General features: G+C 38.5%; 1 protein-coding gene across 1 annotated transcript; it reads left to right on the top strand.

Moving 5' to 3' along the window:
- The first annotated feature begins 4,309 nt into the window (after positions 1 to 4,309).
- Positions 4,310 to 25,445, top strand: PLIN2 (perilipin 2). The gene is made up of 9 exons (XM_083356957.1): positions 4,310 to 4,439; positions 6,588 to 6,642; positions 6,727 to 6,922; positions 9,933 to 10,015; positions 10,876 to 11,161; positions 11,949 to 12,133; positions 13,599 to 13,733; positions 16,693 to 16,983; positions 23,779 to 25,445. Exons 2-9 carry the CDS (start codon positions 6,613 to 6,615, stop codon positions 23,914 to 23,916), a joined length of 1,344 nt encoding a protein of 447 aa, XP_083213083.1. The 5' UTR covers positions 4,310 to 4,439; positions 6,588 to 6,612; the 3' UTR covers positions 23,917 to 25,445.
- The last annotated feature ends 675 nt before the right edge of the window (positions 25,446 to 26,120 follow it).

Raw genomic sequence — 26,120 nt, forward strand, 5'->3', positions numbered from 1 at the left:
AGTTTTCGATAAAATGAATTTTGGGGACAAATTCTTACAACCAATTAGGGCATTATATCAAAAACAAACAGCCTGAATAATAGTAAATAATAGTTTGACAGAAGTATGTAATATTGAAAAGGGCACAAGACAAGGGGAAGTTGGAATTTGTGATAAGCTGCAACTAGTTGTCTAAAATTAAGTTAGTAAAACAATTTGTAGTTCTTAAGCTGCTTGATGAATTTGATAATAGTTTTTGTAATCAATTCGGGTTAATGGTTTTTGATAAATTTTAGTTTTCATGTTTTATTTTAAGACATGCTCAACCTAATGTGTGGGTTTCTTGGGGAATACTGTGTTGTTAGTTGTGAAGTCGTGTACGACCCATCGTGACCCCATGGACAACGTTCCTCCAGGCCTTCCTGTCCTCTACCATCTTCTGGAGTCCATTTAAGCTCACACCTACTGCTTCAGTGACTCCATCCAGCCACCTCATTCTCTGTTGTCCCCTTCTTCTCTTGCCCTCAACCTTTCCCAGCATTAGGCTCTTCTCCAGTGAGTCCTTCCTTCTCATTAGGTGGCCAAAGTATTTGAGTTTCAACTTCAGGATCTGGCCTTCTAAAGAGCAGTCAGGGATTACTGTAGAGGTAGATATTTAAGAAACTTTCACAAAATTTTCAATGATAAGGTCTTAACATGGAAAGGCTGTATGCTTAATTATAGTATACTAACAAGTGGGAGTTTGCAAGTGTCAATATGGAGGCTAGCATGATTCAACTTTTTTATTAAAGGCCTGGATGAGTTTGATGGGCTGCTTATTGAACGTGCGAATGATGCAAATTTGGGGTGTCTAATGAGTCAATATATAGCATGATAGAATGAGATGGTAATCCCATCTGCATAAGTTGGAAGACCACCTGGGAAGAATTGAAGTTCATAGCTTGGAAACATCTGAGAAAGTATTGGCTGTGATCAGTTTTAACGTGAGTCATATTAAAGGGCAGTTACAGTTTTGTGCTGCATCAGAAGCATTATTACATCAAGACACATACCATCATTAGCCTTCTCTATATGGTGCTAATGAGACCATACTTGGGAGTGTTGCGTACAGGTATGGAAACCTCATTTCCAGAAAATTAGGGTTCAAAGGGTGTCTACAAAAATGATTCAGTATGTGAGGACATGATAGGCTGAAGGAACTTGGTATATTTTTAATTGGACAGAAAGCAGACACCTCTCATGGTTTTAACCAAGCACTAGACTAGATAATTTCCAAGCACTAGACCAGATAATCCACACAGATCCTTCCAACGTTACTATTGTCTATCATTGTAAACACTGTGGAAAATACAGGTATTTCTAAAACAGTTGCAAAAGGATGAGCTAGAACAAAGAAGCCAATTTTTATTATTTTAAGCTAGATTCGAAGAAACCCAAAACCAGAAGGGACCATTTCAGTTGTTGAGGCTGCTCCTTGCTGGGAGGCAAGGCTTTTTTTCTCATAGAACGCTCAGAACAGAGTTCCGGCACCTTTTTTGGATGGAACCTTGTAGGATAAACAAGGCAGGTTGTATGACATGTGTGAGTTCCGGCACCTTTTTCTTTTACAAAAAAAGCACTGCTGGGAGCTATCAAATTAAATCAGCTCTGATAGACGGGCATCTATCTATCTATTTAAAGACGTCTCTCCATCTATATCTAGTCCGCCATTTTCCAAGATCTGTATTTGGCAACCAATGACATGGGATTTAGTTTATGAAAACTAATGCAATCCTATGCCTACTTAATGAACCCTAATAAATCCAGAGGCATATCCACACGGTCCTATGCATTCTACTACAGAGTAAGTAACTGGGCGCTATATACTTTTATTAGATGAGCCCCAGATGTTACATAGCTGAACGTAGCTGATCTCAAAAGGCAGAGTAAAACCTGGCTGGATGAGAAACTTACCAGATGACCTTAGGCCAGACTAGGAATGTCAAACATATCGCTTGCATTTTAAAAGGCATTTTTTCAGCTGTTTTGCTAAGAAAAACGGAGCCAAGGTGGAGTAATAGTTAAGACTCTGATCTAAGGAGTAAGAAGACTCAGGTTCTAAATACACTCTCAAACATGGCACCTCACTGGGTAACTTTTAGCCAGACAACTCACTCACTCAGCCTAATCTACCTTCTAGTGTTGCAGAATCAAGAGACTCAGACCCCGGAATAAAAAGAAGTTTGTTTTATTTTGTGCAAAAGGTTCACAGCAAAAAGCAATATCAACGTCTGAACACGTTTTCAGGGAAAAGCAAGTGCATATATAGTCTTCAAAAGTAGCAAAACACGGACATGTAACTTATGAGCGTTGATTGGTTACTTGAATTACAGCCCCCGACTCCCCCTTGTTGCTATGCTGATATTTAGCTAAATATCTTGCAACGTTTTTACTGATGGAGGTCACAGGTTCCTTGTAGAAGTGCTTAAGTTTCCCGCACCATGTTTTGTGGTTAGCTACAAACGAGACATACATGGTTAGATGTATCACAGCTCTATGCTTGACTAAATAGGTGTGAGAGGCAGATGAACTCGTGGTTTGGCATTTTCCATTTCCTTGTTCTTTTCTAACTAATACACGTGTTTTCTTTATGCCTCACTTTTATGTCCTGCCTTCACTTTATGTCCTGCCTCACATTCACTCAGCCTAATATACCTTCTAGAATTGTTGTCGAGAGTTAAAAAGAAAAAGAAAAAAGAAATTCCACACTGCTGCTTTGAGCTCCGGGATGAAAGACACGCCGTAAATCTAGCAAACTAACCACGTCCTTGGGAGTCCCAAGGAGCAGAGGTGGACCTGGGAGACTTTATCTTAAGTTCCTTAGAACCCAATACACCGTCCTCTACTTGCAAAGAAAACACATTCCTTGTTTTAGCCACAACTCAAGCCATCCAAGCGTTCCCATCTGTCTTCTCAATAGGGTATGCATGACTTTCCCATCTGGTTTGCAATGCTACATTATATATATAAAGGTAAAGGTTCCCCCGCACATGTGTGCTAGTCGTTTCCGACTCTAGGGGCCAGTGCTCATCTCCGTTTTAAAGCTGAAGAGCCAGCGTTTGTCCGAGGACGCCTCCGTGGTCATGTGGCTGGCATGACTAGACGCCAAAGGTGCACAGAGCGGTTACCTTCCCACCGTAGTGGTCCCTATTTTTCTACTTGCATTTTTACGTGCTTTCGAACTGCTAGGTTGGCAGAAGCTGGGACGAGTAACAGCCGCTCACTCTGTTACGCGGCACTCGGGATTCAACCCGCCAAACTGGCAACCTTCTGATCGACAGGCTCAGCGTCCTAACCCATTGAGCCACCACGTCCCTATTTATATATATATATATATATATATATATATATATATATATATATATATATATATATATATATATATATATATGTGTGTGTGTGTGTGTGTGTGTGTGTGTGTGTGTGTGTGTGTGTAAATTACTAACAAAGAATTAAAGGGAAACTGGGATGCATTTCTAACTCCTTAGTCGTCATCAGCCAGCTATACCCTTCTGAGATTCGAACCAGGGCTGATTGCATATGAGGCAGTGTTATTTGCCTCTAAGCCACAAGGTCTCTCTCGCTCTGTTAGCTTTTTTTTTCTGCAAGGGAAGATATGTTTCAAATGTTAACTATTTAGATTACCTTGCTAGGCCCCAAACATGGGGCAAATCTTTATTACATATCACACACACACACACACACACACACACACACGCACACACACACACACATATATATATATATATATATATATATATATATATATATATATATATATATATATATATGTATAATATAGATATCTATATCTATAGATAGATCTATGTTTATATTTATCTATCTATATATCTATATCTATCTATCTATCTCTATCTATATTTATATTTATATTTATCTATCTATCTATGTCTATATCTATCTATCTATCTATCTATCTATCTATCTATCTATCTATCTATCTATCTATCTATCTATCTATCTATATCTCTATCTGTATTTACTCACTTCTCCCGAGAACCCACGCGCCTTTTCCCCTCCTCCCTCCCTCACTCTGCAGCGAGACTTCAACTGCACGGCAAGGGATCCAAACATCAACCAACCAACAAACAAAACAAAATCATTCAGGGTGCATTTGCTGCTTTTCGGGCGGCCTCCAGCACAGAATTTCTCGGGAAAGCCAGACTTTTAAGGAGGCATCACGGGAGGAGGGCCAGAGGTTTGCTCCCACTGGCCGGATCTGCAGCTCTCTCGCGAGATGTGGTTGCAGGGAGGAGGGGTGGGTGGCTGGGTTCGCTGCATAAATTGCCCGGGGCTGTACCCGCTCTCTGACAAGTTTGCTGAGAATTTAATGTGGTTCGTCTGTGAGTGAACTAGCTTGTACAGCTTTGACCGTCTCTGGTTGTTGTTTTTTCCCCCGGGTGAGTATCTACTCTTGGGACAAGGTTTCTTTTACGAGGGATTGCCATGATAGCTAGATTGCACCTTGGTGCAACAGAATGTGGCTTTGGAAATAGGCTTGCTCTTTCCATCGCACGGGAAAAGTAACTGTTTTCCCCGGAGGCTCTCTTGCGTGCCCTGCAAGAGCAAGGTCGCTGTATGTCTGTTCTGGATCTGTAGCCTTTAGTCCCTTTGTTTCTCCTGGACTTGGGCTTTAAAGCACTCGGGTAAGGGTGCAAAGGCTAAAGAAATGCTTGGGATGGATGCAGTTGTACGATTGCAGGGTTCTTTTTGAACCCCCTGTTTAACAAAAGCTCCCGGAGGAAAACGTTTGGTGCAAAAGGATTGCATTTCTCCTCGAGAGAGAGAGAGAGAGAAACTATGGAAGTGGCAGAAATGTTGCCTGGGAGAACTAATTCCCTTATCCCTTCCTTCCCAATCTTTGAATTTGGTAGTTTGTTGGGAAAAGTGTTTAACATCTCTTACAGTTTTTAGGATTAGGATGTACTTCTAGTCAGCGAATGTTGGCCAATAGCTGAAGTACTAGGAATACTTAATGGATATATTGGTGGATTATAAGCAAAAACCCCACCAAATCAAACCTTTTTCAGAATTGAAACAAGTATCCTGCTACGGAAAAGAGACGGAAAGTTTAAATATATGCATTTAGTGCTGGAAAAAAAAGGTATCTCGGTCCTATTTATAAGTAGAACTTATTTTCTAGCTGACTTAAAACCTCTGTATGGTTCCATTTTCTCCATTTCTTCTGTTCCGATATCTTTAAAACAATCAGGGAATACCCTAATCAACATCTAATCTTGAAGCTTTAAAGAATTCTAATATTTGAGATGGGTGAGGAACAATATGCATTGATTCACAAGGTTCTGGCATAGTGGGTTTGTTCTGTAGCTAGCTGTTCTATAGTATATGTGGGTGTTTGTTCCTTCAAGGCATATTGAGACTGAGTCTGTAATTTTCTTGGCAACATTTTTCGTAAGTTGTTTGCTGTTGTCTATATCCTAGGGCAGAGAGTGACTGACCCAGCCACCAGCTGGCTTTGTGCCTGAAGCAGGATTAGAACTCACAGTCTGCCCATTTCTAGCTTTTGTGCTTTAACCACGACTATATCATCTTGGCTTTTTTAGCCACTTAATTACATTCTATGAAATAATAATGACTGAAATATGTGGAATATTGAATGGAATGTGTTTTAGGAGTTTTAAGACAAGGCAAAGTGTTCTCTATATGTGCACTTCACAGAATAAAGAATGCTGTTTTAAATATAACTTTGCCCCATTTAAAAAATACTCTGGTAAAAGTGAAGTCTCGTTTTGAACTCCAATCCTTTTGCTAATTGGCCTTCAGATACTTTTTTAAAAAAATGCTTGTTAGAAAGTAAGTCTTACTGTATATGCAAAGAAAGTGTGCTGTTGAGTGAAATGTTATATGCATAATAGCCAAATAAAACAGAACTTGTCAGATTTTTTATTAGAGATATCTTTTCATAAGCTAGAACAATAATTTGGAACATTTTAGTAAGAATGCATTGTCATATAATGTGGATGATCATGGTTTCAGGAAACTATTGCCACACCCATGGCAGTGGTGCTAAATTATTTACAATATACTAGTCAAAGGAATGATATGAAAGCTATCAACACATTCTGGAGTATAAAACCAGTTTTTGTCTGGCTTAATTTTGGAATCCAATTATTAAATCCTCCTGTTTTATGGCTTTGTATGGTAACCAGAACATAGCTCCCAGCTGTATTAATCTTGATTCAAATTTAAGTTTCCTCTGCTGAATTTTAGCTTTTTAAATTTAGCAAGTTTTGAAGTCAGAAGTCAAACTGTCTTGAAGGTAAATACCCTGAAATAATTTTGTCAAAAATCTTTTGGATGTTTTATGCCTCTTGTACGCTTTGGCGACTATTGCTTAGAGAGACTACATTTGGGCACTTTTGCACTGTCCTGCCAATAGCTAGAAAAGGTGTGTTTTCAAATATTCAGACTTAGAACATTCCCCTGCACACGTTTAGAAATTGATAAAAGGTATCAAATATTTTGCTGTTGTCAAAGATTAAGAATAACTTTAAAAATAATTTTTACTACTTGTAATCCTCTTCCAGACTTTAAAACAATCAAGGCAAAAAGATGGCAGCGCTGTCGGCTGATGCCCAGCAGGTATGTCTCAAATAAATAAAGAATATTAGGCCACTTTTGAGGAAGAATTGTGAGTAAATCATCTTGTATTTTGTATTTTTACAGAATGTAGTTTCCAGGGTTGCTAGTTTGCCCCTGGTGAGTTCCACCTATGATATGGTCTCCTCTGCTTATGTCAACACAAAAGACAATTACCCCTATCTTAAATCTGTCTGTGAGATGGCAGAGAAAGGAGTGAAGACTATTACAGCAGTGGCCCTGACCAGTGCCCTGCCCATCATCCAAAAATTGGAGCCGCAAAGTAAGCCACAATACTACTTACTACTTCATTCCTTTTAGGAACTTTTTCTTTTTTTTAGCCTGAAAAGCACTTTTAACACCTTTTACTTTCCCATGTACGATACCTTTGCATCTCTGATATTCTAGTTCCTTAAAAGAATTGGAACAAAATTTGACCCTGCAGTGTTGGAAGCTTGGAAATAGGTGTGAAAGGTGGCTGGAATAGTTAGATTAGATTAGATTAACGTTGGGAACTTGGAAATAGGTATGAAAGGTCGGTGGAAATGGGAGATGAGATGGCAGGAAGTCAGTTGCTCCTAATGTGTCATATGCTGCTTGCTGCATATTACATCCCTTTCTTCAAATTTGAGTATGTGACTGGCCCTGACACCAGGGCCAAAATGTGTTTGCTCTCAAACAGAACATTTTCTCAAAATGTTGCTTGCTGGAATTACAGGACCTACTTCAAATAATAAATCTTTGGAGAATGTTTGCTAATGTCTCTGCAGCAAGCCTAAGAGCTGCCAGGGCTGAACTTCGAGTTTTTAAAATTCAAGTTAAATAGGCTTAGCCTCGTGAGATTAAAATTCTAATGGTTTATGTGTCAGGAACTTGAAAGAACTTTTGATTCATAAGCTGAGTCATAAATAGCTGTTGCTCAAGCTTGCCGAATCATCACTCTTCACCCACTTCCAGCCACCGACTTGCCTTTTACCTTTCACCTACTTTGTAAACGCCTCACTGTCAGAAACTGCAGTTTATGTTTTATACAGTATTCCGTTGGGTGTGGGTGTCGACTTAAGGGGAAAACCTAATCTTGCAAAGTGACAGCAGGCCGGGAAATATTTGGTCATGTTTAAGAGGAGGGCTCTTTCAGCTTGCTAGTGCGAATGCTATGCTCAACTTTGGCCTTAAAATATTAATTCAGGAGCCTTCCTGTTTTATGATGCCCCCCCCGCCCCGCCCCGCCCACAAAAAAAGCTGAACTAGCTTTTGATACTGCCTTAATTCGGAGGAGCCTGCCGGATCAGGCCAAAGGGCCAATATATTATGCGTCACTTCTACCTGTTTTAGTGCCCTTTCACTGTGCTTTGTAAAGAAGGAAGTAGTAAATAATCTGAACGAACAACCATTGCTAGACGGATCTTCCGTGAATCTGTGCGGTCTTTTTTAAAAAAAACAAAACAAAAAACCCATGGAACAATTCTTTTATGAAGACATGCTGTTCCACATGTTTGTAGCAAATTCAGTTGTTTATGTGTGGCAGCCGGTTTAGTGCAGCCATTAAGGTGCAGGCCTAGAAATCCAGAGTACTGGGTTCTAGTTCCCATCTTGGGCACAAAGCCAATTGGGTCATTCTTTCTTAGCTTGAGGAAGAAAGCAATAGGCAATCACTTCCACAGGCCCCGCCAAGGTGACTGGGCTTGTCTAGTCATCTGTCAGGGGTCAAGGCTGACCTGAAGGGACCAATTTATTATTTACTGGGTTTGTGCAAAAAGGGCTTCCTTACATCAATCCTGAACCTCACCCTGCATTTAGTTGCAGCAGGTGACCTTGATTTTTGTCAGTGTAAGAAAAGGGAGGAAAAAGTACCTCTCCTACACAATGTTAATCTGTGTTATGTATAATTTTCTATATTTCTGCCATGGCTCTCCTTACACTGTTTAGTAGTTAAGTTTAAAGGCCACAGTTGCTTGCCTCAAAGAACAGTTATTCCTTTCAGGAAGGTTGTAGGGAGAATTTCATAAGAACTCCAACTTTATAGTTAATCCAGATACTTAGAAACAGATGCATTTATTGCCCACTTTCTGACCTAAAAACCTAATTTACTCCTACAAGGATAAGCACATGCATACTTACTCAGGTTTTAGGCTTAGGTTCCAGAGGCATTAACCTCATTATAGGTAGTCCTTGAGATACAACCATTCATTCAACAACAATTGAAGTTATAACAGTGCTGAGCAAAGGGGCTTAGATTTGTCCTTGAAATTCTGACCACACACGTTTTATCTTCTTTCTTTGACCTCTCTATCCTCATACGTACAAATGTATCCCACACACTTTTTCTCCTGCCTCTGCACACATGCCCTCTTTTTGGCTTCCCTATGCACATGCACAATCATGCAACCTGGACCCTCTCTCCCTGTGTCACGTGTGTCACATGTATCACTGTGCTCACATGCATTCACCGCATGGCCCTTTTCCCTCCACTTGCCTGCATGGACACATAAGGTACCCCTTTTCCCTGCTCTCTCACACATGCAAGTACCCCTTACCCTCTTTCTTGCCTCCATGCATTCACATGCACACACTCCACCTCCGCTTTTCTTGGCCTCCCTGCATTCTCACGCATGCTTATATTCTTCCTTCTTGGCCTACGTGCACTTGCAGATATGTGCTCACCCTGTGCCCTTACCCCCGCCTCCCTTTGCTCACATACAGAGGGTACCCCAGCCTACCTGAGCTCATGTCACAGCCCAATACCGTCTTCCCCATCCATATGCAGCCTGCATTGCATGTGGCTTAGCACTTTTATCGCAGTCTGGTATTTTTCCACTTGAAAGCCTTTACTTCATCCAGTTTACTTAGGAACCATTTCTTGTTTTTGAAAACCATCCCTTACTCAACTTATTTAGAAATCTCCAGTCTGTTTTTTTTCCCCATATGCTGTGGTCTCCTGTAGTGCTTCTGTCATACATGTCCATTCATACCTTCACACAAATCTCTTGTGCAGTGTTGTGTGTCTACTGTATGTGTACATAAATGCACATGCCAAACAAATGAACATTTTTTTTAATTTTAGTATGTAGTACAGCCACTTAGAGTAGCCCCATGATAAAGTGGGCAGCAAATGTAACAAATAAATGACAATCCAACCCTATAATAATTTTACTTGCCATTTTGGTACCTTTTCAAATATTGTTAATACCCAATTATTCTACTTAAAGTGAAGGATCCATAACTATACCTCACAGACTTGTTGGAAAGCATTGTTCTATCAGCAATATCTGAACTGTCCTTAATTGTTGCAGTTGCAGTGGCCAATAGCTATGCTTGCATGGGATTGGACAAAGTTGAAGAAAAATTGCCTATACTGTATCAGCCAACTGATAAGGTAGGTTGCCTGGGCATATTTTTATTTGCCTTTAATCCCATTCGATCATAATGGTGCTGTGTTCAAATGATCCCGATTAGTACTTGACATTTAGTGGAGGGTTAGGTTGAATTAGCCCTAAATCAATTTCAGGAAGATGTGCAAAAAGCCTAAAGGGCTGACTATGATGTCAATTACTAAAAAAATAGGTTTGTTCATGAATTCGGCATCTATATTATTTCATGCACAGATTAATTCAAGAGTCTCACATATAAAATGTCATATAGTCTTTTTTTAGGAAAGGGGACTCCACCTGTCCATAAAGGTTTGTGAAATGTTCTAATCTATACAATCTCCTGTGAGCAAGGAAGACACAAAATATTTATACCTCTTTTGGGAGATGCTGGATTTTGGGGAGGATTTTCTTAGACTTATATTAATTCTGTGAGGGTTTGCAGATTGTATGCAAAATGCGTACAAACTGGAATTCTGCGTGGCAGCTGAAAGCTTGAGAGTGGTTCCTTAGAGACTTCTCAGAGTTCTTATTAGAATCTTTCAGAAGTTGAAAAAAATACAACCAGTGTAGGTAAATCGTGGTAGCTACATTTTAATAAAATCAAAATGCAAAATTTACATGAAATTTAGGTTTTCTTCTAGTCCCATCTAAACTTCTGCCTCTAATGAATGATACCTAATGAAAGAGCAAACAGGGCCTTCAACTTAAGGGAAGATTATACAGTATACCTGCTTAATATACAACAAACCTATAACCTCTTGCTTTTGACGTACCCGATACCTCTTGAGATCCCTGAACATTAAAGCAAATAGACTACATCTCATGTTCTTTTAGTTCTTGGAGAAACATCTTTAACTTCTTTTAGGTGGTTGCCAATGCTGTGGATGCAGTTGTTGGTGCAAGGGATGCCGTAACAACCACTGTGACTGGTGCCAAGGATACAGTCACACACACCCTTAGTGAAGTTGTTGACAAGACCAAAGGAGTTGTTCTGGACAGCGTGGAGCTAACTAAGTATGCAGTCCATGGCAGCATTAACACTGTTCTGCAGAGTCGGATGGTGTGCCTAGTGACCATCGGGGTGGATACCGCACTCAGCAAGTCTGAAACACTGGTTGACCAGTACCTTCCACATACCACAGAAGAACTGGGTAAGGATTTGCTGGAAGACTCTGTCCAAAGCTACTAATACACATGTGGGATTGGAAAGCTTAACTGTTTTGATTTGATTAGTGACTTTTGTTACAGTGAGGAAGATACAATTTTTGCTCTGTACCTTAGCAGCTTTAAGGTATGTGGACTTCAAGTCCCAGAATTCTCCAACCAGCAATTCTTTATAACTCTATACTTGATTTATTAATTTGTCCAAGTATGGTTAGGCATACAAGGAATTTTGGTAGAGGACAGGAAGGCCTGGAGGAATGTTGTCCATAGGGTTGCGATGGGTCGGACACGACTTCGCAACTAACAACAACAACAACAACAAGGAATTTGTCTCCAGTACAGAAGCACTCAGTGTACTTGCAAAACAACAGAATATAACAATACTAAAGTGTACAGCCAATAAAAGTGGGAAGTAAAAATTAATAAAGGGGGTAATTCTGGGAATTGACATCAGCGTATCTTAAAATTGCCACAGATGAGAAACATGGCTATATACAAATGCCAGTTTGTATAGTTACATGACTGTATGCTTTCTAACAATAGAGCTCATCTTGTAATTCCTCACCTGTCATGGTTTTTTCAAGGAATTTATGTTTTTGCAAAGCATACCTCTGACCATTAACAGGGGACCCCCTTCCTCCTTATTGTGTGACATTAATAATTTTTCCTGATTTGAGCCAGCCAATTTATCATTTAAGGAGTAGTATGGACTTTTGGTGTATGAACATGATATGGGCCTGATGACAAGACTAAAAGGTTTGTATTTTTCTGCAGAAAAACAAGCTACCAACATCAAAGGATTTGAAACTGGAGATCAGAAGCTAAGTTACTATGTTAGACTAGGATCTTTGTCTTCAAAGCTCCGAGCACGTGCCTATCAACAGGCTGTAAATGCATTTAGGGATGCTAAGCTCAGAAGCCAAGAGACAATTTCTCAGCTCAATTATACTGTTAACCTGGTAAGTATGATATTTTTCTTAAGTAAGTTATATCGGTAATATTGTGGTCTCCTGAAGCATGCATGTTTTCTTTGCTCTTCCAAGCCTCTCCTTTTTTTGTGGACTTTGAAAGTTAATGATACTTACAAGGTTGAACTCCAATCAAACCTTAAAAATTAAGATGTTTAACTATCATGTTTGACTAGAGAATAAAATAAAATGACCTGGCACAACATGTTTTAATACAGTGAACATAAGCTTTCTTTTTTTAAAAACAAACCTTGAGACAGTCTTCAAGCATCAGTTCTAGAAAACATTGTAGAAAAATTACCCCAAATGAAGCCTGGTTAATACTGATAGCAAAATCATGCAACTCCTTCAAGATTGTGCAACAAATTTAATTACTCTTTTATTTCTCCTTGGATGTTCTTTTTGAGCATCACTGCTGAATTGCTTTTGTTCCCAGGATCATATATGAGATAGCATGAAACAAGAGCCTTGAACATGAATAAAATGCATACCTTGCACATAGGACACATTTGCACAGTACACTAAAATTGGCTTACACTAGCCATAGGTTGTTGAACATACTATAGTGTCCTGATTTCACACAACACAAAGGCATAAATCAGATTTTATAAACCACAGTACAAAATGTGCCACATGACCTCTTCATGCAGAGTGGGCATCCAATTTTTGAGTAAAGCTACAGCCAGCTCACAAACTATTATCTGGCAATAAGTGTCTAAAAACCTCTATAGAAGCTTTTTTTTTTCTACAACAGTGGAAAAGTGTTCCTCTGTCTTGTAGGCCTTCCAGAAGCAAAGGGGCAACTGATGAAATTTGTGTTCTTACTTGAGCTCCACTCTTTCTGTCTACGATGTTGAATTGGTAATACACAAAATGTGGAGCACGCATCATCTTGATGCACAATTCATAATTTTTGTGTAATTTCGGTTTGTACTGGGTGCCTGTGGCCTCTCCCACTTAATCTCTGGGAGTTATTTTTCCCATGTCCAGCTCTGCCTTCCTTTGGAGAGCTCTGTTGAACATACATGTCCAAGGTCGCTAGGCTGCATATTTTGTCAATTCAAGAGCAACCAAATTAATGGCCATAAATGTCTGAGGATCTTTCCGAGCTTTTCAACAATGGGAGGAAAATGGGGAGGCTTAGCCTTCAACTAGGCACCCTGACTGTGAACCTCTCAAAAGGGCACAGCTGACACAGCAGTCCCGAATTACCAGCTGTGAGTCATTGCTCTCACAGGTACCAAAGGAGTTACTACTGCTCCTTCTGAGTCAGATGGTCCAAAAGAGATCAAAATTCCCTTTTTTTAAAAGCACAACTATGGGATATGAGATTCTTAATATCACGACATCAAAAGAGGTTGTATAATTTTTATTTTGGTCAGGTTGGTCATTATTTTAAAAGCAATAAAAAGAGGATTGTATGCTTTTGTAAAATTGGGCATGTTATGCATTGTAGCTGGAATACGCCAGAAAGAACATGACTAATGCTAACGTGAAACTTCAAGATGCCCAACAGAAATTATATAATTCCTGGACAGAATGGAGGAAAAATATTAGCCAAAATGGTGAGACACCTTCACACAGTGCTGAGGTAAGTGGAAAGGAATACATGCTGAAGATACGTTGACAAAGAACTAATTCCACTTAAAAGTGACATTTTCATGGTTTATATTGTGTTAATAAGTTTTTCATTAACAATTAAATCAGAAGCATGTTAGTCAGGAGCTGACCTCAAATATATGATTTGCTATCGCTTGATGACAAAAAGATTTTGCTTCCTGAACACTTTTGGGCATATCTTGCTAGTCACAAAAATAACCTGTAATTTAATCTATCACGTATCTTTTAAAGAAATCTTCTGTTTTTATACAATGGCAATGTATATCTTTCAGTATCAGTTCACATTGTTGCACACATGAAAGAAAACATACGAAAACATGGAACTGTTGTTGAAGCACATGCAGTACACCAAGTCTGTAGAGTTCTAAAAGTAGTGGCTGTGCTGGTTGGAATACAGCTCCGATATATCAAATAGTATAGTTCCTTATGCAAATGGGATGGCTGTGCAAAAGAGTCATATTAAATTTAAAAGAAATGGCTATTCCAAAAGAATTGGACTCCAGGACAGAATAATGTAGCACACGACTCACTTGTTGACCCCTCAAAGATATTTTTGCCTCCGCTTCACGTACAACTCAAGACTGATGAAAAATTTTGTGAAAGCGATGGACAAGGAAGGTGAAGGTTTTCATTATTTGAGACAGATGTTTCCAAGAATAACATGCCAAGATTAAGGAAGGCATTTTTATTGGTCAACATATCAGCTATGTCATCAATGACAAGCAGTTCAAAGATCTGTTAGTGGAGCCAGACAAAATTGCCTGGAAAGCATTCAAAGATGTGTTGAGCATTTTCTTGGCAACTACAGAGCACTAAACTACATTCAGCTGGTCGGCAAACTACTTACAGCATGCAAGGCCATGAAGTGCAATATGTCACCGCATTCTGCATTTTGCATTCTACTTTGCCACAAGGGACGCGGTGGCTCAGTGGGTTAGGATGCTGAACTTGTCGATTGGACGGTCGGCAGTTTGGCGGGTCGAATCCCGAGTGCCGCGTAGCAGAGTGAGCGCCTGTTACTCGTCCCAGCTTCTGCCAACCTAGCAGTTCGAAAGCACGTAAAAATGCAATTAGAAAAATAGGGACCACTACGGTGGGAAGGTAACAGCATTCCGTGTGCCTTTGGCATCTAGTCATGCCGGCCACATGACCACGGAGACGTTCTCGGACAAGCGCTGACTCTTCGGCTTGGAAACGGAGATGAGCACCGCCCCCTAGAGTCAGAAACGACTAGCACGCATGTGCGGGGGAACCTTTACCTTTTACCTTTTTGCCACAATGGAAAAACCAGTATTAGGTCAATTGGACTCCATCAATACTGTCTGAATACTGTTAGATACTACAATGAAATGCATTTGACTCTATGTACAAATGGAAATCAGCAGCAAAATTCTTTTGGCCCAGTTGAAAAGTAAGTATGTTGGAAACCTTATGCGAGGGGTCCCTAACCCATGGTCCATGGACTGGTACAGGGCCACAACATGCCACCATCCGGGCCGCACAAACAAGAAAAGCCCCATCCGCGGGATGCAGGCAGCACAAAACCATGCACCCTCCAGTCCGTGGAAAAACTTCTGTCCACGGAACCAGTCCCTGGTGCCCAAAAGATTGGGGACCTCTGCCTTGTGCAATTAAATACTTATAATTATTAAAAGTTAATTTCATATTTCTCAAGGTTCCCAATTGATACAGTCATTCTAAAATTATATTTGTTTTCAGTTTGAAGGGGTCTATCACAATGACCTAAAGTTTTTCAGGAAGCAGAACTTTGGAAAAAAATTGTGGTCCAGTGTGTCTAACTGTAATTTGCAGAATCACCTAGAGAAGCTGATGAAGGAATTAAGATAATTAGACTAGAGCACAAGAGGAAATAAAATAGCTTCATTTTACTGCTGCATACTTAGAGAATAGCAGTGTCCCCATTGCACTGATTATTTTCTGTCAATAATTACCTTTTGCTTGGCTTTTGATTTCACATGCAGAGTACACCTGAAACACTTAGCAAGAAAAGGTCCTGAAGATTCCCTTAAAACTACAGCTGTGATATTGTATCTAGGATTAAATCACTTGCTTAAATTTTATTCCTGTTTCCACTGTGCATTAATTGCTTAATTAAAAAAAACTTTTTATAGAAAATAATGAGTTATAAAGGCAGTATTTCCCACTTTTTAAAAAGCTTTACAGAATGCAAGCCAGTATAAGAGTCAGTGGAATATAAGAGTTCAAAATGCTAGATATTAAAGCAATATGAACTAAAGAGGGCAAGGCAGACTTTTTTTTAAAAAAATCAATTCTGCCATTATAAATTCCCCTCCTGTTCTAGAGGATTGAAGAGTTTCTTATACAGCATGAAAATTTATTACGCTGCAGGTAGAAAGAAGAATTGGCAAACTATTTTGTTCTCTGCTGGATCCTACATTAGGGCAGATGGATTGTGTGGATTGAAATAGCATAGCATTGAGGCTTATATACCACCCCATAATGCTTTACAGCACTCTCTAGGCAGTATACAATGTAGAAGCATTATTTGCAAATTGCCCCCAACAGTCTTGCTCCTCATGTTACCGACCTCGGAAGGATGGGAAGGCTGAGTTAATTTTGTGCTCTGTCAGGTTTGAACTCCAGGCTGTGGGCAGCTTGCCTGCAATAGCGCATGTTAACCACTGCGCCACCAGGGCTCATACTGTAAATAAAGGTGGGATTTGATCAAATCCTATTACAATGCCCCAGCTAAATCTAATTTTACTTCCAAAGTTGGGTATGTCCATGCTGGAAGCTCTTGCTCACATTAGGTGATGATGTCCTACTTGCAGGTTTTCCAACCTCCTTCGCTAGTGAAGCATTACAAAGATACTGTTTTAAGTTGTGAAATTTAAAAAAAACTGTTTGCCAAGAACTGTTTGTTTACTAAGAGCTGTTCTCTTTTTCAGCACATTGAATCACGCACCCTAGCAATTGCACAGAACTTGAGTCAGCAGCTTCAGACCACCTGCCTCACGCTGATGTCCAGCATTCAGGGTTTGCCACAGAACATTCAGGACCAGGTTCACCACGTTGGGGATATTGCAGGAGACGTGTACAAAAGCTTCCGGTCAGCCTCTTCTTTCAGAGAAGTGTCTGACAACCTTCTTATCTCTAGTAAAGGCCAGTTGAAGAAAATGAAAGAATCGCTGGATGATGTGATGGATTATCTTGTTAACAACACACCCCTCAACTGGCTGGTAGGTCCCTTTTACCCACAGTTGGCTGGCCCTCACAATGCTGAGCACAGAGGTGAAGGGGATAAAAAAACCAACCAGGAGAACAAATGGCCTGAACAAAAGGAAGAATAAATTGCGGCAGGCAAATGTACATTTAGGGCCCCAAGTAACAAGATGGCTTAACCAGTAGCAGAATTTTGTTTTATTTCCATTAAAAGTTTTCTCTGTCAAAGGGAACTGTCATAATGAAAGAGTGCTGCACGTTTAAAGTTGTATGTTAAGTGGACTGAAAAATGTGGGTGCCTTAGGACTTCTAAACCTCAGCTGATTACATTGGAGACCACACCTTATTTAGCCCCATCTTGCCTTAGAAATGGATCTTTGAAACAAAGCCTTCCATTGTATATTAGAAAACAAAGCAAACCACTTAATTAGAAAAGAACTTTGGGGAAAAAAATACAGTAAGGTAATCAGAATAGCGATGCTCTTGCATCCATGCTATTTCTTAAAAACATTAAGCCACATTATTTTAACACTAGAAGAGCACTGATCAACTTCATTGCTCTGTTTGAATCACATTTATGACTAACATTTTCCAGAGTCCCTCGGGTGCTGTGAACACTTACAGTATTTAAAATCCTAAGACTTTGTACTACTTCAAACACTCCACTTGAAGCACCCTCAAGTATTTATGCACTCAGTTCGAGATTCATGCTGTGTGTACGCGGGTATGTAGCTTGTCTTCAGTAGCACTTTGCCTTGTAATTCTCCATGTATTCTCTCAAGTAATAAATGCTTCAGCAGCCATAGTCTGTCTCTTGAATTGTGTAAGCAAGTGTGGTTACAAATATTCTATGTTCTATATTGTGACTCAATTATTAATTTGAGCTGGGTTGTATTTTAAAACTGGGTGAATATAAACTGCTGGTCCCTTAATCGGCATTTCACGCATTACATCTAAATTAGATGGGCTCAATGTTGCTGCCGCATTTGTTTCCTTCTGTGGCTCCCCATCCAGCTTTACTAACTATCTGCTGTTGCTTAAGCTTCACCATTTCTGTTGCTTGACACGGCTCTCAAAGGGGGGGGGGCTGTGACTTGGTGGTGATTTTTTTTTTAAGCTACTGGGGTCCAGTTCAGATACCCTGTGGTCTTGGACAATCCATCAGATTTTGTAATAGTCCTGACTCTGATAATTGAGAACTCATGAATATGGAAAAAAAAATTTTATGCCAAGCAGAAATGTATATCTTTTGCTTTATTGGCTTGGCTGTTATTGCACTAGCAGTTTCCAAAACTCTGTGCGATACCGGTAATAGTTTTGTCTAAATATAGAAGAAATTGGCTGTAGAATATGAGGTGACATGTTCTCAATGACTTAAGATTCTGTTAAGTTGATAAAATAGAATGAAACAGCAAAGAAGCTGTTTTTAGACCACACTTTTATAAATCTAGATTTTTCAAACAATCAAATTTAGTCTATTACTAAATTCCATTAATGCACTCCTGAAATTACTAAACAGCACTAATTAACTTCTGCTTAGCCTAGTTTGTCATATCACCTAGTTTGGCATATAACCTTATCTAGTTACTTAAAGGGAAAATCTTAATTTCAGCAGCAATCTAAGAAAATAATGCTTCTTAAGTTGCAAGCAAGGTGATGTCTCAATGACATAGCTAGCAAGACAATTGAACCCATAAATTTGAGACCACTTGTTTGGAGAAATGTCCATAACTATTTTCTTAGGTTGCACAGTTCCATCGTGGTATGAACATTGACTTCCTGCAGTAAAATAAAATGATGTGAGATTCGAAATCATGTTGATAATCAGACCTAAAAGCTAATTCTAGATTTAGGAGTGTTCCTACTTTGGATATGAGAAATTGATCTGGTGCACAATTTTGGCATTATATGAAAATAGGACAAAGCACAAAGAGTTTCTTAACTTGGTTCAGTTGTGTGGACAAAAATACTCTAATATTCTTGGTCAGTGTCATTGGCTTTGATAAAATAGTAAGAGCTGGTTTAAAAAACATTAAAACGTGCTGGAGGAGACCCAGACTTGACTTGAAGAAACAGTGATGGGCAGCCTTTCTCAGACAGAATCCCATATTAGGAAGGGTGAATGAAAATTGAAGTAGAATCCTTAGAAACATGGTAGTTTGTAATATAGCATATGGCTGCCTTTCAAGAGCAAATTGAGGTAGGGCTTATGTCTCTGCAAGTGGACTGCTAGAGTTTTGGATTACACATTTTTTGTGCAACCGGCTCAAGGTTGACTCAGCCTTCTATCCCTCCGAGGCCGGCAAAATGAGTACCCAGATTGTTGGGGGCAATAGGCTGACTCTGTAAACCGTTTTAGAGAGGGCTGTAAAGCACTATAAAGCGGTATATAAGTCTAACTGCTATTGCTATTACTTGTTGTAATGCATGCTCCTCTGATTACATTTTCTTTTACGTAAAATATTTAATACTTTCTCTAAGCTCAGAAGATCACTTCATAAAATGTCAGTAATAATTGTTCAGAGTCCTCCAGCTACTAGACTCAGAAACAATGGTCAATATGGTTTTGGAAAATAAAATCGTCACCTGCTGTCTCAAAGGTTAGGGGCCAGATTTTCCTACCTGTGATGTTTCATAAAAATAAATTAAGGGCTCTGCGTTGTCAGTGCTTCCCCCCCTATAAGATAAGAGGGCTGGAAAAAAGGTGACGGGGCTGACAATAGATTGGCTCATTCATGAGTCAAGGATAGTGGTTTAAATACACTGCACTGCAGAGGATGTGATCTGGTTGATGCCTGATTTACAAGATCACTATCTGTCCTTGCTATTGTAAGCATGCAACAAACTTTACAAAAGAAGGTTCAGAATATTTATCAGATTAAACAAAACTACAAATGATCAAAATAATATTAAGATTGATTTATTAAATTTACAAGCCGCATGTCTCACTCTGCTCTGGGTAACTAAAATTATCATTAGGTACAAAATGGAAAAAAAAAACAAGCCAGAATGATACCTTGGTCACATCTTCCCTGTTAAGTCCATCAACCACCCCCAAGCCAACTGGCTGAGCTGTTGCCATTCCTTCATAAAATATATTTTATAGATAACAACTTGAGTATAGAAAATCTGAATTACATTTATTGACTCTCAAATTGCATTGCAGTTCTGGGACTTGGAATTTATATTGACACTTTGTGATCATCCTGTGATTCTTATTTGCAGATATGTTCATAGACCAAAATGTTTTGGCTGTAAAATAATAGATACCCAATTCAAACTTGTAAAGTACCAGCAGCTTGATAGTGATGTAGTGATGCTAGTAATATCTAGAGGCTGGAAGACTACCAGTTTTCAAAAGTATTCTGAGATGCTTTAGCACACAGTTGGAGTAATTCCTATACTTAGTGCTTTGGCAACAATCCAGAAAACATAAATAAACCTATATCTTGTAGACAGAAATGTCAACTGGTACCTGATATGTCAATTATTACCTGGTGCCTGATAAGGAAGAGGCCTTAGACCAGGGGTCTTCAAACATGGCCCTTTCATGACTTGTGTACTTCAACTCCCAAAATTCCTCAGCCAGCATGCCTGGCTGAGGAATTCTGGGAGTTGAAGTCCACAAGTCACAAAAGGGCCAAGTTTGAAGAGCCCTGCCTTAGACCTCTGGTTTGGTGAACTACATCTATCTTTCTTGATCCTTCACCATATAACATACTGATGAGAGCTGCAAAGGAAGGTCATCTGGAAAGCCACCAATTTCCCCCCTGCCCCAAAAGTGATTCTTATTCCTTTTTAAAGGAAGGTAGAAATACAATAGGATATATGTTTTGAGCAGGTGGTTTTAAAACAAATTCAACTTAAACGCTGAAGCAACATGTTTTTAGGCACTGTGCCACACTTCCAGGAACCTACATGCAGTGTCATGATGTATAGAAAAATGATGTGGCTTCTGGCACAAGGCCACAATATTGCTTTTGTCAGCTTCCCCTTGCCCCCGAGGACACTGATGCTGGGGATTTACAAAAGGAAATTTTGACAGAAAGTGCAAATTAATACCAAATCTCTTATGGATTATAGGGGCATGCAAGGCCAAACCCTTTTAATAATAAAATATTGTAAAGAAAGCTACAATACCCAATCGGTATCGAGAAAGTAGTTATACAGAGGGAAAAGTTATAATAATAACTTAATAATCAGCTAAATGAAACAGCAAAACAAATTTGCTGTTTAAGCACAGCATCTCTCAAAGGTCCTAAGACTTCCAACCACCATGAAATGTTGCATATACACTCCTGCAGTCACATGATTACATTTTGGGTGCTCGGCAACTGGCTCACTTTTCTGGTCTGGTTGTAGCATCCGACGGTCATCTGATGCAATGCTGTTTCCCGACTTCCGTTGTTTTTTGCTGGTTTCTAGCAAGAAAGCCCATTTGGGAAAATGGATTCAAATTTATAGCCATATTATTCACTGAATGACCACCAGAAAAACGGTCATGAAATCAGATGCAATCATGCGGGTGCTTTAACTTACACCCTTCATGACTTACAACTGTAATTCCGATCCCAATTGCGGTCGTAAGTTGAGAACTACCTGTAATTTGCTGTTCAGTTAGCAACATCCCCAATTTATATAACTGAGTATAACTATAAACATAAAACCAGTGAATACTTTTTTTGTCTCAGTACATAACTGTTCATCGTTGGCCTGAATTTCAGATAGAAACGTTTATGTTGTCTCAAATGATGAGCCAATAATTTTCTCATTCATTCCCAATAGCTCAAGGAACAAGGTATTCTGAAAATAGTTGCCTCACTTTAAATCTTGGGGGCTATAAATGCTTAATTCGTCTGTGGGATTTCATGTGGTATATGACATTCATCTGGCATGTGACAAAAAAATCTTTTAACCATTTTTCCAGCTCTATAAAATTGGAATGCTTCAGTAGCAATAATGGTTCCACAAACAGATGTCTTAAATGCATCCTAGGGGATTAGCATATTGATACAGCCATGATTTATTTCAAAAATGAGCATATGTCCTTGTTGATCTATTTCATAAACAATTACCGCATACAGAAATATTAAAATATCATGTAGAATTCAGTTATAATTTTGAAATTTCAGAGTGAGAGTCATTGGAGAGAAGGTCTGAAATTGCAGTGGAGCCTATTGAGAAGTTCACAATTTGGCTCACCCAAATAGAAGAAATAAATAATCTATTCTGAAACCATTTTGATATGCATGAGAAAAAAGAATGCAGTTTTCACTACATTTTAGATTTTTGAAAACAAACGTCTCTCAACTGAATTCTGCTGTAAAAAAACCTGAAAACCTGGTTTTTTTGATCTATCAGGCCTGGACTGAAGGGGTTTTAGCTTTTAATATTGTTTTAATTATTGGGCTTAATTAATTTAATCTATTTTAATTTTATACTATTTTTATATTGTATTTTATGTTGCCCTGTAAACCGCCCTGAGTCCTTCGGGAATAGGGCGGTATAAAAATTTAATTAAATAAATAATAAATAAATGCTTGCAGTGGTTTTGAATTTTCAGAATAAAGTAGGTATTTTGAGTTTTGCAGAATACAGATTAGAGAAACTTCTATGAGGTTTTTATTCTGAAGTCTTATTAGAGCAAAAATGACATTAGTTATCTTTACTATCAAAAAATAAAGCACCCTTCATTGCCACAGTTCTATGATTGTGAACATCATTAATGTTCTCAGTGTTTTTTTTTGAATAATGATAAAGAGTTTTTTTCTAGTTGTCTGGATCTTGTGTATTTAAGAGATCACAACTCTGTATGATAACAACCACCAAATTAGATTGGGCCAACGAGGTATCACTTTTTGATACAATGGGGTGCTCTCAGACAGGAGATGAAAACATATCCTTCTTTGTTCTATCATTGTTTCCTTGCAAACAGTGTTAGGAGACATGCTGTTGAAAAAAACAGTCCCCCATTAATTTATCTAATCTCCATTTAGAACTCCCCAGGTTAGTGGCATCACCGTGTCTTGTAATGATGATTTCCACAAATTAATTAGGCACTAGGTGAAAAAGTGCAGGGAGTCCTCAACTTATGACCACTATTGAGCCCAGAGATTTCTGTTGCTAAGTGTAACGTTTGTTAAGTGAATTTTGCCCCATTTCACAACCTTTCTTGCCACACTTGTTAAGTGAATCACCGCAATTGGTAAGTAAGTAACACGGTTGTTAAGTGAATCTGGCTTCCCCATTGACTTTGCTTGTCAGTAGGTCACAAAAGGTGACCTGACCATGGGACACTGCAACCGTCGTAAATATGAACCAGTTGCCAAGCATCTGAATTTTGATCAGGTGATCATGGGAATGCCGCAAAGACTGTAACTGTGAAAAAGTCACTTTTTTCAGTGCCATTGTAACTTTAAATGGTCACTAAATGAATTGTTGTTAAGTCGAGGACTACCTGTATAGCCTTCTGCCTAATTCTAAATCTTGAGTCTTTGGATGATCCTGTCCTGATTTTAAAGGAAGAAAAACTTCTCCCCATTTACTTATTATTCTTCCCAAGCAGTGTCTCAAATGTTCTGGCTCTTTTTTATAGGGAAAGTGTATGAATATGCCGATATTCATTTTGATTGCTTTTATCCCCCTGCCCCATTTTCTTTCCTTTTTAATTATTTCTATTTAAAACAAAGTTGTAGAGATTTTGCTAGCCGATTCTTTGGGTTTACATGCTTAATGCTGGGGTAAAGTGGGGAAGGAGGGTGTATAGAATTCAAATGTTACCTTCAAATTTATTTGAGCTTATTTTTCTGTAGGTTCCAGATTTTACTATCTCAGAATTGTCTTCAGAATCTGATGAGATACCGGACATCTCGGATTTGGATGAAGAAGGATTGCCTGACTATTCCCATGCAAATGGCCCAATTACCAGGGAACAAATAGTGGAAGCATAAGAAAAGCTATTCTTTCATTGCAATGTATGTGTGTGCTGTGTGTATGTGTGTGATCTACATCCACATGTCACACATACAGTGTATATGCACACTTAATTACAATTCCGCTTTATGGGACGATAGCTATTGGAGAGTGCATTTTTGTTTAATTTAGATCAGCCAACATTCAGCTTCTTGATTCAATGTTATTATGGAACACAGACAAGTATTTTAGGATAAGCCATAGATGCTTTAGGTCAGGGGTCTTCAAACCTGACCCTTTCATGACTTGTGGACTTCAGCTCCCAGAATTCCCCAGCCAGGCACTATGGCTAAGGAATTCTGGGAGTTGAAGTCCACAAGTCATAAAAGGGCCAGGTTTGAAGACCCCTGTTTTAGGTGATAAATAAATGTATTGAAATGGTCTTAAATATCCTTTGAAGCTTAGATCACAATTGGGCCAATAACTTTTGAAGTAACAGCCTTAACAATTCACCTAAAATGTGGACTATCAGATGATTTGCTGTTTTAAACTTTCTTCCTTTCTTAGCAAAGTACAGTACTTACATTTAGCAACATGTCTATATTTTAATCTGTTGCAAAAACTTCAAGCTGAAATAAATATATTGCTCAATTCTCTAATTGTGGGAATAGGTGTATTAAGCTTTTGAAATAATTTTTTTATACTCTTTGCCCTACCCAAATACATTGAGAGTGCAATTCTCAGAACTCTCAGATGACAAGGCACACAATCCCAACACATTTGGGATATCCATAGTTGAGGAAGGCTGCTTTAATGCAATGAAAATATTTGGTGTCTCTTTAAAGTATAATATTCTTGTCCAATGTCTTAGTGCTCCAATAATATATCAACCAAGTAATAAACATATATTCTGGTTGTGGATTCACATAACTTGATAGGCTCCCTAAAATCCACGAGATAGAAAACTGGTGGTTTTATATATATATTAGAGGAAGGACTATATTATTTTTATTTTAAATAATTGGGTTAAAGCATACAATTTCCCATTCTTACATTTATATAAGAATTAAGTTTAAGATTTAAATGCATCTGAAGAGAAGTAATATACACATTCAAAAAGGATATAAGAAAACTTCTAAAAAGAGGATGAATTTGGATAAACAGCAAAGATGCAATGACTAAATGATAGCAAAAATTGTAGAACATGAAATTTCTCCTGCAGATTCTGCTCATTGTACATTCCTGCTAAACATACAATTTCAACAACAGCCATTGTATAAGCATTTAGACCTATATTTCATGATGGATTTGGGGAGTTTTCTGAACTGATAGAAATGTGATTGTTATCATTTGTTGTCATCACCATTTCTCTTCCTAAGCCACTGGAACTTTGTTTGTTGTGAGAATATTGGGGCGTGTCTTGGTGCTAATTTAGTAGATCCCATAAAGCTAGCGTTAAGAAATAATTGACTTCCTTTGTAATGTGAGTGTCTCTAATATCAGATGAAGTATGTAAGTTGGAAGAAATATTTACTGAAATGCCTTGGAAATAAAGGTTTGTACTGATATTTGATTACTGCATTAATGTTTTGCCTTTTTTCACCCTTTTCCCTATGTGTTTTTTTATTAAATATGTAGTCATATAAGTAATATGACAGATAATATGACAGATAATGCTGGATCTGGGAAAATGATTACTCAACATCTTTACACTAATTTAAAAAACAGGTGATTTCCATGAGCCACATAATATGCTTCTCTTCTGTCTTTGATTCCAGGGAAAATACTTGATAAAGAAATAGTTGTTGCTTATGTAAGCTGTTACACACAGTTTAATGAACCCTTAGATTTAACTCCCATTATTTTAAAAAATATAGTAAATGATAATTTGAGCAATGCTATATTTAAGATACTTACAAAATCCTATGTAGCCTTTGGATGATCTGTTTGATATAAGATTGCAAAAGTTGACATTGTGCATCAGTTCATCAGACAGATGATATCCTATATAGTATAACAGTAGTATCTCGGTATTCATATTGGTTCCGGGAGGTGTGATGAGTACCAAACGAATTTTTCCCAAGACGAATACTGCAGTAAGTCACAAGGCAGCCAACACTAACAAGTTCTAGCTTATATGTTGACTACAAACAAATGATGAGTACCAGGACAAAATTTTCGTCAAAATGCATTGAGTACCAAATTCAGTGAGTTTCAAAGCAGTTGAGTATCAAGTACCACT

Source organism: Vipera ursinii (genome assembly GCF_947247035.1).
Source record: "Vipera ursinii genome assembly, chromosome: 2".
NCBI lineage: Eukaryota > Metazoa > Chordata > Lepidosauria > Squamata > Viperidae > Vipera > Vipera ursinii.